General features: G+C 45.5%; 1 protein-coding gene across 6 annotated transcripts in view; it reads left to right on the top strand.

The window, feature by feature from the left end:
• Cka (Connector of kinase to AP-1) overlaps window positions 1-18,089 on the top strand; it is a 108,889-nt gene that overhangs the window by 71,408 nt on the left and 19,392 nt on the right. The window contains exons 7-16 of one of the 6 annotated variants that reach the window (XM_075699020.1): window positions 3,382-3,457; window positions 4,592-4,724; window positions 6,568-6,723; window positions 10,525-10,884; window positions 12,515-12,633; window positions 12,982-13,040; window positions 14,725-14,841; window positions 15,711-15,752; window positions 15,868-15,915; window positions 16,219-16,340. In XM_075699020.1, coding sequence (XP_075555135.1) covers window positions 3,382-3,457; window positions 4,592-4,724; window positions 6,568-6,723; window positions 10,525-10,884; window positions 12,515-12,633; window positions 12,982-13,040; window positions 14,725-14,841; window positions 15,711-15,752; window positions 15,868-15,915; window positions 16,219-16,340 — 1,232 coding nt within the window. The remainder of the gene's footprint in view (window positions 1-3,381; window positions 3,458-4,591; window positions 4,725-6,567; window positions 6,724-10,524; window positions 10,885-12,514; window positions 12,634-12,981; window positions 13,041-14,724; window positions 14,842-15,710; window positions 15,753-15,867; window positions 15,916-16,218; window positions 16,341-18,089) is intronic. The other 5 variants (XM_075699022.1, XM_075699021.1, XM_075699023.1 and 2 more) reach the window with 5 other exon arrangements.

The following is an 18,089-nucleotide window of genomic DNA, read 5'->3' as shown; positions in this document are numbered from 1 at the left end:
GACAAGTCTTCACAGCAAATGTTAAGTGTGACCGCAGTAGTTCAAGGCGGGCACAATACAGGTGCCAGCGCAATGCTGACGGCAATGAAACTCTGAGTAATTGCTAGACAATCTCACTGGTATGCCAATCTGCCATGCTGTGGTGGCCATTGTACTTGTGCCGGTGTTGAGGTGATATGTTGCTAAGCGAAAAATTCACAGTAAACAGGAACCTTGTCTGAATGATAGCACTTGTACCTTCGTTAGTTATTCGTACTTGAAATAAATTGAAACAAGCTCGTGAAGCTGAAGCACACAAGCTCTTGTGCTTGTCACCCTTTTACCTGTTTGTTTTCATTGCCATCTCCATTGCGCGAAGCTTAGGCCTAGTGTGACCACTTAGTTTGTGCGCATACAGATGTCACATCTGGGCACATTAAACAATTCTAGTGGGCATCAGTGCCTTATTTTTTTTTTTTTTCACTTTAGCAGTGGTCACGATTGCCTGAAAAAAAACTTTTTTCATCTTTTGTTTCAACTTTGGTCGACAGTGCTCTGTTGCAGTTGGTAAATTCGGCTATTTGCACTCACTGGCACTTCTCAGGGCGACACGAGCCAAACAGTAAAATGGATTTGCAGGCATTGCCGAACTGACGCGCCATTTTAGCAAAGTGATGTTTGTGTGTCATGTTGAATGAACAACAGCGATAGCTTTCCCATTGCAGCTATTGGTAAGCATTGGTAACCGCTACATTAGATGACACAAGGGGTGGGTCATGGTGAATGTCACCGGCAGCTGGAAATGCAAGAGAAAGGTGAAGCCACCAAGGCATTCATTAGTAGACAAAGAAACTAGTGTTAAACGATAGGTCTGTTGATTTGCATGGACCAGTTCACTAGGTGCTGCACCCTGGTAGCAGTCCTGCAACGATGGCACCCCATGAACCAACGCTGCTCATTTCGAAAGGGGCAGGGCTGGTTCATGATTTTTCTGCACCCTCCGTATTGAAGGCGCTAACTCAATGTCAGCGTGCAGGTGTGAATCGGCAGTGCAGCAGACGACGCAGCGCACGGGCGTAAGCATTGTTTAGACCAGGCCTGCACGCCTCTGCTGTGTCTGTGCAACACGTGTGTGTACACCTCATAAGCCGACCATACCAACAGTTCGGGACCTCTCAAACTTGCGCTCATTACGCAGACGAAACTGAGAACCTCGCCACGTTTGCATCTCGACATTCTTTGTTTTTGAGTGCCGTGCGGTGCCTGCACCACTGAAGTCGAGCTGCACGATTTATGAACTTCTTGTGCCCCGCCTTGAACTGGTGGACCGCGGTGCAGGCCAGTTGAAGGAACTTAATATCTAGACCGTGAAATTCGTTCATACTTTGCATAGTGGTCATTTGACGTGTAGAGAACGTGGTCGCACAGAGTCGAGAGGTGTGAAACTATAGCGTCGTGGCCCCTTTAAGGTAATTGTGTTGTGTAGATGCAGGATTCGTTTCACTTTTACTTGACTTGAGCACGCAGGGTGGCATTACGCGTCTGACATTGTCCGTGGTTCCTTTCTGAAAGAAGCAGTGCTTCTGTCTGAAATTTATTAGAATTTTCTGTTGTGTACTAAGCAAGCACTGTGTGATGCATACCTATATTACACAGGCATTTCAGAGGCCATTGCAGCGGCAGCCTGTAGACCCAGTGGGGCTGCTACATGGACATTGGCTATGACCATAAGATTGGCAGTTTATTGAGTCAGTAAAATAGGCGGGCGAAATCACTAAACCGATATTGGCATTGGCATTGTTAGTATACATCGACATAGCCAGTGTGCAATTATAATGGTTCAAAAAGGCGAATGCTGCCTTAGTCGGTGGAACTTGGTAAAGGAACTAATGGTACACATGTGATGAAAATGATGAATGGACAATCATTTTTGTTAACGATCGCTTGGTGGAAGCGGTTTGAGGGACAGCTTGTGAAGAGCAATCCAGGATTGGCATTACTTCCTGCAATTTTCTGCATGCCGTTATTCCTCTCCATGCAAGAGCTTGAGTTCCCGATGTTTCCACAGAGACGCACGCATCCTGTATTCATCACAGACAAGAGGAAATACTTGGAAATGCTGTGACGCTGCACTGTTACGAGAGTCTGAAGGCGATTTGCACTGGACTTACCGTTGAATAGAGCTTTTGAACTAGTACATGTAATGTAAATTACATAGGAAAGTGAATTATGGTGGAGGAAAGTAAGGCATGTTGAAAGTAATTTGATTTACTGATCCATAGCTTTTGTGTCTTGTTGCCACTCCTACATGGGTCAAAGCATCGGCTCGCAGTCTTTTTTAAAATAAATCCTCAAGAACTCGCTTTCTGCATAAATTTTCTATTCTGCTGCTAAAAGAAAAAAAGTGCTTTATCAATACCTGCATAGGCTTTGACTGCTATGGGTTTTCAACGCATGCCCGAAAAGCAAGGAGCCTATTTTGCGGTCTTTAGTCTTTTATGTAGTCTGTGCAGAGGTAGTGTGTGGCCGCTATGAGTGATTGCCTTCAGTGACTTGCGGTAATAGAAATCCCAATTTAGAGATGCAGCCCACTGTAGTGCTTCACTTTTGAGGTCCCATAGCTGGTGTTTCTTTGCTAGAATCACACTTTCTCTTCTGACTGTAATGAAAAAAAAACGGTGGGGGTGTTATGAAACGTTTGGTTGCTAATAGCTTTTTCGAAGTACAACAAATTAAATTTGTCTGAATAACACATTAGCCGGCTTTAAATTCAGATGCCATTTATTGGCGATACGTTGCTGAATGTTAAAAAAGATATGTGAAAATTGGAAAACTAATTATCACATATTAATTAAATTCCGATAATTAGAGCTCTTCAGACACCATCAGCTCTCCATTGCTCTCACTGTCCTTTGAAGATGCCTCGTAATGAACATTGAAGTCCTCTGAACCAAAGTTCAAAAAACGTTCCTGAATTCACTGTACAAAAAATGTGTGGGATTCTTGCGCCTGTCTGTCATGTCTTAAAACGAAATATGCAAGCAACATGAACAGTCGAATAGCTTTGTCATGCTATCTCTTGCATAAAAACGCTTAAAATTTTAGTGTAACCAATTTCTGATTAGATGGCACAGCCATTGAACGGATGTTTCACGTTTATTAATTATCTCGATCATGGCCAGGGATGTGGGGGAATTGGTGGCCAGAGGAGTTTATACTTTTAAAAGCTGCTTCCCTTCCAATTTCTTGATACGAGTTCCGTTATTGTCGGGCCTGGTGGGGTTTAGGTGACCAGCTTGGTTTTCTTTGTTCCTGTCTTTCTGGGTGCGTGTGATTGAGTGGAGCTTTTTTTTTTTTTTTTTTTAAACAAACGGCACTCGCCATGCGTCTGTTGCTCTGCAGTGATGAAATGGAAGATGCGGTGTCCGCGGACGACGAGGCAGAGGAGCGGATGGACAACAGGCGAATAAAATCAAAGGTGTGTAGTGGTGCATTCTGGTGAAGTGCATGAAGTTGTCTGGTGGTTGGGAAATTGGATGTATCGGAACAGTAGTGCTACTGTATTGCCGTTTTGAAGTCCTGTCCAGGTATGTTGTAGTCCTAATAACTTGGCTTAAAGTAAATGTTCCGCCACTGGAATGGAAAGCAGTTGAGATGACTGTAAAACTGTTTCCTTAAGAAGTTCTTATTCAACTTGGTTGCATATCATTTTCTTAGGCTTATTGGCTGGGTTCACACATACCGCCAACTTGCAACACTATGCTCACAGGCCTCGGCACAATGAAAATAACATGCCTCAGCATGTTCTTGGCATGCTGACGCTTTCTGTATACAGGCAGCAATTCCACAACACAGCCTAGTGAGTGAATTGAGCACATTTTGGAGGAAATGCTGCATATCGCTGGTGCCTCTCAGTACTGTCTAACCTGAGGCTAGCATGTCCTTCTTTTCTCCAAGGCACAACTGCATGTGGCCGGTGTGAGCAGGCATGGTTGTGAGAGTACAAATGCTCTTGAGTTTCAATGTTGTCTTGGACAGGACACTGCTTCACTTACTGTACTCTCGCAGTGCATGAAATAGCAGAGTTTCTTTCATCAATGCGTTGTCATCTCATCCCTCCAAAGCCTGGCTTGGAGTCACCCAAGGGAGAGTTATAGTGCAATCTGGCAAGAATTCTGGTAATTCTGGCCAATGTGCGAGTTTTGAATTCGTATGAGGCTGGCATGCAATTCATACTTGGAAGGACTTCTCGCAAGTGGATTGCTTACTTTGCGTCAAGGAGGCTAGCAGTGTTCATTATTTACCTCAAGGAGGCTAGCAGTGTTTGTTATTTAGTTTGTTTTTCCTGGTTGATATATGACAATTCAAAATGGCTGTATGCCAATGTTCATGCTCAGCGGTCCATTTAGGTGAAAGCTGCACTGAGGACATGCATTTTTTCACCAAGATAGAAACCAGTGTCAAAAGGTGGTAAGGATGGAACGGAGAGACAAATTGCTGCAATTGTCGCCTGCTGTGGATTTGTCATCTCTATCCTCTTCACACAAGACATCTTTGCGCCTGTTGTAGGAATGGTGATTGGCGCTAAACCAGCTGCCATCTTTCTTTGCAGGTTCTAGGATCCGGGGACGAGCTAGGGGAAGCCGACACTGAAAACGTGCTAACGGAGTTTGACTTCCTGGGACCAGACTCTGGCGAAGGTGGGCGGGAAGGTGGCCGCAATCAAGGCGATGGCTCCGAGTGGGGTGAGCTGGCTTGCTGCTCCGCTTCTGCATCGTATCCTCAAACCCTTCCTCGCTTCGGATGAGCTCGTATCATCCCTGCAGTTTTTGCACATTACTCTTCTGGACAAGTCAGTAATGTCCACCATTGTTAGTAAGCATTGATCATAGGTGGCAGTACCATACTTTTAACAGAGTAATGTGGCCTGGTATTTCATTGTGCCGAGTCCTGTGAGCAGCGTTGCGAGTTGGCGGGAGGCATGAACTCTGCCTGTGGAAAAGAAAGGGTATGTTCTGGTGATGTTCAATGCAGTTTTTTTTCTGAAGAAGTGAAGAAGAAGAAAAGAAAAAGAAAGCTGCAATATTGTAGTAAGCAGCGAGGTTAAAGTTCTCCTCATCAGTTGAACACAGCCAGTGCTTGCACAGACTGTGCACAGGCAAGAAGTGGCCACCAAAATTGATTTTCTGCTGCTTTAAGATGTTTTGTGGCACCAGGTTTCAAAATTTCAAAGAATGGCGGCACATGATTTGGTTGGATTTGTCAGCAAATAACTACTTGGGCAAGGGTTGAGTTACCACCGCACAACAGAGGGAAGAACAGTAATTATGTGCCACTAATAGTGCATGAGGTCAAGCTGAAGGTGGATTTGACTATGCTCAAAAAGCAGTGTGTGAAGCATTCCGGGGTCGGGTGGGGTTGGGCTCTCACTGTCTGTCTATGTATCTTTGTGTGTGTGCACGCATGCACGTGCATAGACATTGGGTGTGGCTTGCTGGAGGATAATGAAGTCAAGATTTAGTTAGTTTTGTAATATTTTGTGTATTCTATGTTCAGTGAGGCAGTTTGCATCTGATTCTCCTTTGCTAAAAAGTGCTTCACTTTCTCTTTTAATATAAGCAAGCAGCACTAATAAGGGTAAGCTCATAACTATTCTCAGAACAGAGAAAGAAAAGAGGTTATTGTGGTGGATCTGCATTGTACTACATTCCACTCGATTGACCATACATGTGCACCAGTAGTCTATTGGGATGGGCATATGGTTTGTGTCGTGACCTTATGGTAAAGCAAAAATATGAGTATACAGACTGCTTTCATTGTGGGGATCAACAGTGCCTGCCCTATTTAGCAGAGGGCTGAGTTGAAGCTTGCTACAAGTATGCTATGGGGATGACTTTTGCAATATAATGTCCAGCCATGCAAAAGCATCCTCATGTAAGCGTTCATGGGGAACGCATGTTGCGTAACTGCTGTCTGGTGCTGCAGCAGATGGGGCAGTGAGGAAGTTGTGAACGTGGACTGTAAGCGCAATGCCTGAAAGCAGTTTTCCACAGACTGTCGTCTGACATTGCTGCTCTTCTGCAACAAACCGGAATGTGCCTAAACAATGCTGTTGAAAGTCTGTGATGCTTAGTGCACTTGGAAGGACTGTGCCCTTGTTGGTTTAAGCACAAATTCCTGCAGGTGTTAATGGGCAGGTGCGCAACTTTGGGAACCGAAGCAAAGTGAGTGGGTGAACAGGGTGTATACTTAAGGAAATAGGCTGAACATGATAACAATATGGGCCTGGATGACTCGTGCTCTGGTGTTTGCAATAATTTTTTCCCACCTGTGCCTTGTGGGACACGCCAGCTCACCATATGTAGCGCCATAAAGAAACGAAAGACAATGTGCACACAGGACATGGACTTCTTGCGTGTTTCTTGTCTGTTGTCTTGCCATGATGCTTTACAAATTGCTGTTCTAGGCACCTAGTAGCCTTAGGCAAACTTGTCTTAAAGCCATTCCGGCATTGGTGCCGGTGTGGGGGGCACATGGGCATTGTGCGTGCGTGCTCTGTGCTGGCCCTGATGAGTGGGGTGCCTCCAGACGGTTGTGCTGTGGACGAGGAGGAGGAGGAGGAAGATGAGGAAGAGATGGCGCAGCGGTGGGGTGCTGACCCACAGCTCATTAACCAGCTGGTCGAGGAGTACCGGCGAGAACGCCGAGGGCGCAGGGGCGTCACTGCGCCTGTCTCGTCGCAGAGTAAGTCGGCTTGCCTGCCGGGTTTCTCAGCCGTGCGCCGCTGTCGGTGCCGTTGGCTGTCCGTTCCGTAACCCCTGTCAAAAGCCTCTTTCATCTTTTTTTCCCCGCTGTGCATCTCTCACATTCTGACGACCCTTTCCTTGTGACACGGCGTGCTGGAAATTCGGTGGTGGTGGCTTCCATTCGTCTGCTGCTAGTTGTGTTGCTTGTCATTGTTGGTATCTGTTGTAGTTGTGCTGGCTCCTTACAGTGCTTTCTTTTCTCTCGGGATATATTGACGTCCTTGTCTGCAACTTGCATATTGTTCCTTTCCAAGAGATTCTCTGTCCCTTTCAAAGTCCCCATACAACAGCTGCAGAAACAGCTTTCAGTGGCAGTGGTTGAATGTAACAGCCCACCATAAGGTTTCAGTAAGAGGGAGAGTCCTCATACATGGCTGATGACACATAATTTATGGCTGTTGTGTCATCATGGTAATTCGTTACGACATTGCTACCATTGGCGTCTGGAGGAAAGGTTTGTTGTTTCCACACTTCCCGTGCATCTGCTTTTGCAGAAGCTGATTGTTGGAATGTCAGCCTTTTGTTGACATGAATTTTTTTTAGCTTAGCGATTTCATCCCACTCACTGTTTGCTTTGTGTCGTAGGTGACATTGAGGACGTGTACCAAGGTGAATGTCTAAGGCATTGCGACGTTATGTCAGAAAGGTGTTCGCAAGTTCTCAACATCTCAAGGTGGTGCAAAGCAGTAGAAGTTCTGAAATGTGGAGTTAGTACTTCCGAAATGTATGTCCCACTTTGTCCCTGTGCATTTTCTTCATTCTTTCCTCTTCAACCCTGCTGTCTCCCTGGACCACACGAAAGGAATGCTGCTTTGCATGTCCGCACTCGAGCCTCCCTGCTGACTGCCTTGCCCATTGATAACACTCCGATGCTTAAGCATATGCACTGTGGACCGATGCGTTTGCATTTTGCAAGACGATCTCCAAACTATGTCAAGGTAAACAAGCCCTCATCATGTTCCTAATTGCACTTGTTACCCAACTTGTTTCATGATAAAGCACGGATTCTCGAGATTAGTTGTTGCGATTGCCAGAATCTATAGTTGCTTGTACTCCAAGATGGCCATTTTCGGTCAAGAGCGCATGCATTCCAAATTGCTTTAGTAACAACAGTGTTCTTAGCTTTGCCTGTAAATTTCTAAAATTTACAGTGCACAGAGGCCGAACGCTGATGTTGCCCATTTGGATTAAGAGCTGGCCCAGAAGCTTGCCTTGGCATTGTTTGCAGTTGTTGGGAACATAGTACAGGAAATAGCAAAAGCAGGAAATGGCTGAAGTGGCAAAAATAGCCAATAGCAGAAATGTGTAGGAGTGTATGAATATTTCAAATTTCCAAATTGCGAATTGTACAGTCGGTACTAATGAATACAGATAGTTTTTGAATGCTTGAAAACGTGAATTGTTCACAATCAAACATAAAATTGGAGCAAGAGTACAACAAATTTTATCCCTGTGGGTACAGTTAAAAGGCATAGTGGTGTAGGCTACGTCACTCAAGGAGCCAGGCTTCACTGACTATGTAGTACGGCGGTCATTTGCAATGTGAAGAATCGCATGTGCAAACAAACTGCTTACTTGTTCGTAATGCTCCATTTGGGCTTTTAATAAACGATTCGTAATGTGCAATGCGATGAAAGGAACTTACTAACATTTTAACACGAGTACTAGGATGTAAACATCATTCTATATTTGCAAAAAAGGCTATTCAGTATTCAACAACTATTTGAAAAGTACATTTGATACATTTCTGACACTATTTCATTTGCATTCAATTTGGTTTCAAAAATTACTATTCGCACGCAGCTAGAAAAGTGCCTTTTATGAGCAGCACCGACCCTTCAGCATTACACGAGCTGCTGCTATTGGTGGAAAGTGGCACCTAGAACCTTGAAGGTGCTTGCACTAGGCATCGCTGCACGTTGCATCACTGTGCTGCACTCGATTTCATTGCCCATCAGTCGGGCTGTGCTATGCAGATTGTCACCAGTGCCTCTCGATTTTGCACCATCACAGTTGCTTATGGTTTACAAACGGGGAACACACTTGCGCATTTGCTTTAGTTGCATGCTGCTGTGTCTAGTAAGACTTTGTCAAAAGAACCAAAGCTACTGGCAGCACGGATGATTGTGTTGTCATGCTGCACTCGAAAAACCCTTAGTCTCAAGAAGCTCTGCAGCTTGGGAATGGGAGTTTGACTTCCTCTTTAGAGATTTCCCGCAGAGCAATTACAACAGGAGGCCAACGATTCATCCAGTAGTTGGCTACAGTCATATGCATAAAGTGGCTTTGTTTGTTTTGATGAAGGCTGTGCTGTAATTGCCGATGGGCACAGTGTGGCTTGTCGATTACACTGGGGTGTAGGTCACTTTTGGTGCTGGAGACCCCCCCCCCTTGCCCGCCATGCCTGCCGAATAGCATTTGCATTTTGCCAGCAGCAAGGAGCATCTGCCAGCATGTTGGACTTTGATGATGAGTGTATCAAGGCTTAGCACTTGCTATGAGATTGCTGCACATTTCTCGGCATTGCATTATTGGTGTTGAAAGTTTAGTCTCAGAAGTGCTCATGTCTTGCCTTTTTTGTTATACTGTTACAGTCAAAGCTCGTTAATTCGAATTCATTGGGGATGCTACGAAAATTCTAATTACACAAAATTCAAACTAATGAAAGTAAGGAATTTGTGTGATGTTGGTCTACGTTGTACTATCGTAGCTGCACCAGCTGCTCGCTGTTGAGTTCCATCATATGTATAGGTGGCGTCCGAACACATACCCCAGCGATGCTTTCCTGCAAGTAGCAGTCAGAAATCTCAAAGGCTATGCTTTTTGGTATTGCGAGCGCTGATAAATGCCACGGCTGCCATGTTTCAGGCATTACCTGGTGCCGCTTCTCGGCTGAAGACCGCATAGAGAAAGAGCATAGCCTTCAAGATGCAACATGAAGAAAGTAAGAAAAATAAAAAAATAAACATGTGGCACCGCTTCCACGTTTTAATCTTGAAGGCCTTGAGAGAGGGAGAGAACCGACCTGCAATGGAGGCGTTGGCCATGCCTGGCCAGGCGCAAATGTGTGTCTCGCCAGTCAGGCCTAAGCAAAGGGCCGCAGATAGAAATAGCAAAGCTGCATGGCGATGCCAGCATCGCCAATGTGCCCTCGCACACTAGCACTCTTCCCGTGAACGAAGGTGCAGCGATTGAATTATCGGCAGTAGTGCGGATTTCAGTATGAATTGGCGGGATGCGTTACATATTGCTTTCAACACATTGTTGGACAGACCGCGGCGGCTACTTAGAATTATCTGCAATTTTGAATTAACGAGTTGTGGATTAGCGAGCTTTTACTGTAGTTTGAAGAGAAAAACATTTCTGCCGCAAGAGACATGCACTTGAGAGGAAAGGCATTTTACTATTTGGCCTGCTCCACTAGTAGCATGGAGAGGACAGGTTCGAGCGTAACACTGCTGCCGGGCTTTCCCAGCTGGCAAGGCCCTTCTCAGCTGTTTGTTCTCTTGTAGCAGAACCTGCATGCACTTTTCACCAGATGCAAGAGTGTGTGTGATGGCCAGGTAGTTGATTATTTAGTGTGCACTGCATGGTTCTTTTGTTATGCCCATTTTTCTTTTTTGCCCGTGATAGTTTTGCGAGAGAGAGAGCTTGCATGACCTTGTGCTTCTTGCATGTTTTTCTCTCTCTTCCGCCCTTTCCCTTGCACTCCTTACCCTGGCTGCTACTGCCATCCTAGGACCCAAGCGGTCTGCCTTGCAAGCGATGCTGGCTTCGCTGTCAACACCTGGCTCTGCCGCCGCCATGGCCGCCGCTTCTGCCGAGGAAGGTGGGCCAGGGGGCAACCCTGCCTTTTCCTTCGCGACCAACTCGGCGCCCCGCATCCCGGCCTTTTCGTCTCCCTCGGCCCCTCCCCCTGCGGTCCCTTCGTCCTCGTCCCCCACCTCGGCCTCCCAGAACCCCCCCACCTCCCCTTCGCCCGCAACCTTTGGTATGGCGTCGTCGGGCGACGTTGTCCTCAACGGCCAGTTGGGTCGGCAGCCCATCGCTGCGCGCCTCGCCAGTTACACCACCTTTTTGGAAGAGGCCGACGATGCGGGTAGGTCGCTCCGAATTGTGACGGCTTCCCGTGGTGTTCGTGGCTAATGGCAGTGTGTGGGTGGGCTTTCCAGCTCTCCCACTGGGAAGCAACGTGGATCGAGCAAGGCAGTGAGTCGGGTGCCATATCTTGAAGCAGTATAATGGCAGCTAGCACCACATAACTCGCAGAGCTACAAGTGCCATGACCTCAACAACAATAAAAAAAGAATTTGGAAGCAACTTTCGCACATCTTGGAATGGTGCCACATCCTTGGCACTGTGGTGTGCTTGAAGCTCTGTTTGAAGAGTTCCTTGCGAGTTTTCTTACTTAAAAAACAAAACAAAAAAAACCCAGGATGGATTGTGTTCAATTGGGGACTCTGGCAATAGCACAAGCAAACAATGGTTTCAGGCCCACTGCTTGCATTTGTGTTTGAAGTAAAATGACACTTTCTGATTGAAAGGGCACTGTACTTATAACATGCTTTGTTTCTTTAATACAGAACTCTGATCTTAAACTTGCATTGAGGTTTTCAGAACGTGCAGTGTGGCCCACTGTTAAAATAAATGATCTGCAGTAGTTGCTGAAGGAAGCAATGCCACTGTGTGGGCATGCCTGCCATCATGAGCAGGCTTAATAGCTGAACTGTGGGCAAAATACAGCAGGGAGACGGGACAAAGGATACTGCTAATCCTTTTCTTCCTTCTCTCCTTCATCCGCAGTTCAGCCGTTGAGCTCACTTGGAAGTTAGGAACTAACTAGCCCATTGAATACCATGCTGCAGTCATGTCAGAGCCAAATGCGTGCGCTTAGTGGTTATGGTGTTGGGCTGCTCAGCACGAGGTCGCGGGATCGAATCCCGGCCATGGCGACCGAATTTCAATGGGGGCGAAATGCGAAAACGCCCGTGTACATAGATTTAGGTGCACGTTAAAGAACCCCAGGTGGTTCAAATTTCCGGAGACCCCCACTACGCCATGCCTCATAATCGGATAGTGGCTTTGGCACATAAAACTCCATAATTCTTCATTAAATGCGTGCGCACTAGTCAGTGGAATCCACTCGTGCCTATGCATATGTGTCCGCTCTGCAGTAAACTGCAGAGTCCAGGTGTCCCTGTTTTCCTTAAAGGCTAACTGCAACAAAATTTCAGGGAACTTAAAAAGGCCAGTTTCAGATACTGTAGATATAAGAGCAGCATTCGCGCAAAATTTTATGCTTGAAATACGACCGGATGTGTCATAAAAGGCTAGCAAAAGTAAACATTCTTCATACCGAAACGGCGGAACGAAAAATGCAACAAAGAAAGAAAATAAAACATTGCCATCATTGCTTGCTGAAAGTGACACATGGCCCAGCATACGTGACTCTTAGGCATGACCTCTGACGTTGGGCATTGCTCATGGCACACTGAAAAATCTTGGAGACAACATGCTGGGACTTTGTGTTTGCTAGCCACCTTGTGCACACGTCTGCTTAGGTGCTTTTTAATAAAGCTGTTAGCAAGAAGATCAGACAATGAGTTCTGCAGCTTTGCGGTCGTTGCTTCGGTAGTAATACATACCACTACTCACATGTAACCAATTTAGCCAAAGTGCAATTCCGTTGCGGTGTGCCTTGAAGCCGCTTCTGCTCTCTCGCAATGCAGGGCCTCGGAGGCCACTAATGGGGACGCCGGGTGTGGACGAGGACAACATTGATGCAGCATTGGGCCTGGGCGAGCTGGCGGGCCTTACAGTCAACAACGAGGCCGAGTCCAGCTACGATGTGAGTGAAACAAGGAGCGTTCTTCCTTTCTTTTTTTTCCCCGTGAGGAACATCTCGGCTGAATAATCAAATTGAATTGGTTGAAAAACTATAGGGTGGAGGAAGATTTCCAAAGAAATCGCAATCCACTTACTGGTGCTACAGAGCTGCAGCACCACCCATATCCCCTTCTATGACGGAATTAAGATAGACTGTCAATAATTGTGTTGTATGTTCACTACGTAATATATGTTATATGTTAATGTAATAATGTAATGTAACATAAAGGAAATTCTGAAAGGTATGTCGTCTGATTGGATGAAGGAGTACATCCAGTGTGTGAAAGTTAATATCTTTCTTTATTTGCAGATTTCAGCCACAAAGGAGTCCTTCAGGAAAACGTGGAATGCGAAGTACACCCTCAGGAGGTCAGTGTCTTTTTTTCTTTCGCTTTTGCTGGTCGTTGCACGGGTTGGCCCTAATCCCTTCAGTGCCTCCCTCCTCGTCCCTTTCACATGTGTTCGTAAATTCAAAGAACTGCAGCAAAGTTTCATTCAGTCAAATTTACAGATCTTACATTATTGGTTAAGTTGAAATGATTCTATGCTGCCGAGTAAGCTCTGTCCGGGGCCAAGCATCTTTTGTACTTACTTTGAGGCATTTTTCTTCAGACACCGGATATCTTTAAATTCTGACTGGGAGAGGCCATTTAGAAGAGAAAGAAAAAATGAAGGTGTAACAAAGGCAGTGCATATTCATGTAATTAACAAACACCATGTGCTTCGTAATGAAATTTCTATTATTTAATGTTGTCACTTGATACTGGCTTCAGGAGTTTGATGTAGTAGAGAGTTACACATGGAACAGAAGAATGGAAGGTTGGGTGATTGTTTCCCTTCATTACTAATGGTGCAAAAAGGATGCGACTAACAGAAAAGTAATGCAAGACGGTGTTCCTGTTCATTCCATTTTTATTGCACCGTTCACGGTAAATTCCACAATAGCATTGCTGCTGTGAAGTTGCAGTTCAGGCTGATCGAGATCAACGCAAGGAACCAAGCTGACAGAAGTCGTAGCCTTGTAACTGGCATGCAGACCTGATTTGATTACACCTGTGCCTGTGAAACAGGGCTTGTCGCTTTAAGTGAGACAAAAATGAATTGGAGGAACTTGAGTGTTCCAATTATTGTTGGTAACAAGGGAGCATGTAGGTGAAACAAACTGTTATTTTTTTAATTTCTATGTAATAGTAAAAAGGGAAATGAAGGTGGACATTGCTCTAACAGTTGAGTTATGATGGCGGCTGTCAGCCCTGTCCACTTTCCTCTGTATTTGTGCAGTGTGCATGCAGAGTTTTACAGTTTTATTGTAAAATGCTTGAATTTTATAGCTTATTCAAAATCGTTGTATTCACACCAACAATTTTAGCATCTTTTATTTATATCCAGTTGAAAGCAAATTTGATGTTGAAGGAATACAAAACACGGTGCCCAAGCGATTTATCAACCCGATTTTTTTTTTTACCCGCTGTATTATTGAGACGTACCCACAGCATCACCACTGATTGTATTGGACCACTGTGTTAAGGCAACTGCATTATCAGTCGCTGTTAAGTGAATGTTTTTTTTTATTAGTAAACTTCATTAACAGTTCTGTTTCTCTATGGGGCAGATCATTCTTGCTGCGATTACAAAGCAGAGCGTGTGTCGATAGTGTTCTTACAAAATTAACTCTCCCATTAATTTTGAATAAACAGTTAACATCTTCAGCAATAAAGCAATTTTCAGTATTTCTTTTGTTTTGGCCATACTATTTTGTAAAACTGTTAAGGTTCGTAGCCTTGTTGCTCGTTTCTGTTGCGCAATCTGTAAACGACAAAGGTGACACGAGAGAAAGTGTGGTGGACGCTGGATTGGCCACATGATGTGCTTTGTTGTTTTGTCCTGTGTTACCACCACCAGTGTTGGCATCCGAGCTGTCCTCCTGTAAGCAAAGTTCCATTCCTCATTGTGCTCTGGTGAGGGCTGTGGCGAGCCCTTGTCTGATGGTTTGTCTCTGTGCTTTTTTTTTTTTTTTTTTTTGTGCCCCGCAACGTCCCGTCTTCTGCTGCAGCCACTTCGACGGCGTGCGTGCGTTGGCGTTCCATCCTGTCGAGTCGGTGCTCATCACAGCTTCAGAGGACCACACGTTAAAACTCTGGAACCTGCAGAAGACAGTGCCTGCCAAAAAGTGAGTATCAGAGCCTGCGGTGGTGTGTCCCACTGCTCAATGTTGGCAACTTCTTTTCTTTGTTTTTACAAGTTGCCAGGTGGCAACCCAAAACACGCCATGGTGAAAAGGGACTGAGTTATGATGGTGGTCATGAAATATAGGGTTTGATGAAAGCTCGTCTGGTAGAAAATGATAATGGCACAGTTGTGTAGAAAGTCATAAAAATAAAAGATTAAAAGAATGAAAAGTACATGGAAGCCTTATTTACAATTGTCTCGTTTTTTTTTTTAAGGTCAGTGTCAGTGTTTTATTTTACACAGCTGTTCCATGATGATGACTTGCTGGAATTTTCATTTTTTTTTCTCATTTCTTATGTTTTCCTTAATATTTAAAAAGGTTACAGCTTCAGACTACTGCCTCCTGCAGTGGCGAGTCAATAGTTCAAATGTAAAAATGAAAAGCAACCCCAAATTTTCTAAAAGGGCCTCGGATGTCGATATATTCTGCTTTTGTCTACAAAAGGATCTTTGAGCCCAGAAGCTCCTCGGAATGTTGTCGGAAGTAGCGACAAATTGAGGCGCATATATCCCCTGTTGGATAAAGTGCGGCCAAGGCATTGAATTTGGCAAGTCCCTTGAGTAATGTTACCAAAAAGTCCCGCAAATGTTGTTAAGGTGACTAAAGACTGATTAAATTTATCAACTTTCTTCCTAAGTTACTGACACTCATTTCATCTTTCTCATCTTGGTATTTCCCAGCTGTATATGGTTTGCAGGCTTTATCAGTTCCCCCATAATGGCTGTGGATTTGCAACTGTGGTGAATGTTCAGCGCGCATTTAAGTGCACATGCATTTTGATCGAGCTTCCTCTGTGGTGGTGGTTTCAGCTTACTCTGTCACATCAATTCGCCATTACTGGCAAACGGCACGTAAGCATCTTGGCAGTGATGCAAGCTCATCTCTTGCCCTTGTTTCCTTTATCCCCAAAGACTGTTTGGGTAGATCTACAAAAGCGGGATCACAACCTGGTCTTCTTGTTTGCAGGACGGCAGCCCTAGACGTGGAACCAGTCTACACATTCCGGGCGCATTCGTGAGTGGACCCCGTTTTCTTTTTCTTCTTGTTTTCTACGATTCTCCTAGATACAGTAAAACCTAGTTGTAAAACTTAGTGACGAAGTGAGCGCACACGTTTCTCATGCAATGCAATTAGTTTTCTTTTCTGGCTTTCCAAGACTCGACTTATGATGAAACTGACGTTTCTGCTGTTTGAGAAGTGTAATTCACCGGCACAGCTTAATGTCCTTCTAAACTGTGCAACTATGCACACAGCAGCGTGTTTGCAGCTGTGCGTCTCCTCCTCGAGTCCTTCAACTTGCCTGGCACGCGTATGCAGGGGCCCCGTGCTGTGCCTGGCGATGGGTGCGACAGGAGAGCAGTGCTTCAGTGGTGGCCTCGACCACACCATCCGCTGCTGGAATGTGCCCAGCTCGACCATCGACCCGTACGACTCCTTCGGTGGGTTGCTGGTTCACCGCGGTTGTCCTTCCCGGCCCTTCCTGGATTTGCCTTTTTCTCCCTTTCTCTTCGCTCTTTTATGCTTCGTTTTAGTTCTTCATGAGACACAGGGAGAGGATCAAGTACCATATTTGTTTTAATCTAAGCTGATAGTTAAAAAGAAAAAGCAACCGGTAGAAGAAATCCTTGGTTTGCTTAGATTTGAGGATTTTGTTAGGAGCCGTTAAAATGGGAAAATGGCGCTTCACTAGCGCCACTGCGAAAAGGCGTAATTGTAGCCATTACAGTCAGCTGGGCAGCAGACAAGCTCAGCGGACAAGGCAAAGACAGAAGGACATCATTTTGACGGCTTTGAGTGCATGTGCAGGCGGCACGGAGGTTTTTTTTTTTTTTTTTTCCTACGCTCGCTTGTGCGAGCTGTCTGTGTAATGGCAACGGGCAAGTGCAGTGCTACATTCAATCGAAAAGTAGTGCTGGTGGCCGTCTAACCTCCAAGCCGGTCTAGAGAGTTTGGTATGGAAGAGATGAGTGTGCGTTGCTTGCGAAAGCAGTGCAGCCAGCTTCCCAGAAGGCTGATTAGACATGCATTTAGATAGCGCTGCATTTCGAATGCACTTCTTGCACGCACTGAAGGTTACGCACTCTATGAAGAAGCCAGGGAAGAAGAGCCCACCGACGATGAACGAGTTGGGACAACTTCATGGCTAGTGCCAGATAGTACTGGCATGAAATGCTACTTGCCTTTTGTGGCTGTTTACTATTTATCTCCAGGGTGTCTACTAACCGGGAAAACCGGGAATTCTCGGGGATTTTGAATAGTCTTGAAATGCTCAGGGAGAACTTGCGGCATTTGTGCTTATATCAGGGAATATTAGCTGCAAGTTTGTTGAAAGGGAACGAAAGTGATGGTAATGCTGGCTTGAGTAGCAGAGAGGAACTGTAACACATCGCCTTTGACGCTGTGTCGTCGACTGGAGGAGTTGCCATTGTACAGTCACCGACCGACTTTCCGGACGCCCGATAATTTCGATGGCTTCGCGGCACCACCATGTACCCCATAGGGTCAATGGATAAGAACCCTTTGCCGGCCTATTTTCTGGACTTTTCATCGTGACCGCAGGTCCGAAACGGCACTAATCAAAGCCACCACCGCAGCATCGCTAGGCCTAGCTGCTCCTACGTTCGCTATTAAGAGTCTTGCAGTTATGTGTCGTGTTTTTCACTGAAAAAATTTGCTGCTGTCAGCAATGGCACCGACTCCGCCTTTGTGGTCCCTGCGATTGGCTTCAGAAAGCACGGCGCATTGCATAAAGCCGGTTCCCGAAAGTAATCTTCGCCTCAGTACAGCAATGCTAAGTGATGAAGCATACGCACAAAGTATTGCGGTAAAGCATAACAAGCGTGGGAAGGGGCAATCTTCACGGGACACAGTGTGTATTCCTCCATTATATACACGTGCACCCACCATCTCCTGTCATAGTACGAGTACCGAGATGCCTAATAAGCGTACTGGCAGGCCTTCAGAGCTTTTTCGTATGTGCCTGTGGCGATTAGAGCCCTTAAGGGCAGTAAAAGACATGCATTCACTTTTTTTTTTTTCGAACTGCCTGATTTTTCGGACATTTTCCCGGCCCCTAGGGAGTCTGATAAATTGGACAGTGACTGTATGACTGACCAAGAGGATGCTTCAAATAGTCCGTGATTCGAACATGTGGCAGGAGGAGGCTGAGAACAGAAAAGACCTATACA

The sequence above is a fragment of the Dermacentor variabilis genome, chromosome 7 (genome assembly GCF_050947875.1).
Source record: "Dermacentor variabilis isolate Ectoservices chromosome 7, ASM5094787v1, whole genome shotgun sequence".
NCBI classification, from domain to species: Eukaryota; Metazoa; Arthropoda; class Arachnida; order Ixodida; family Ixodidae; genus Dermacentor; species Dermacentor variabilis.
The sequence above is the reverse complement of the archived record's forward strand: the minus strand, read 5'-3'. Positions and strand labels throughout refer to the sequence as shown.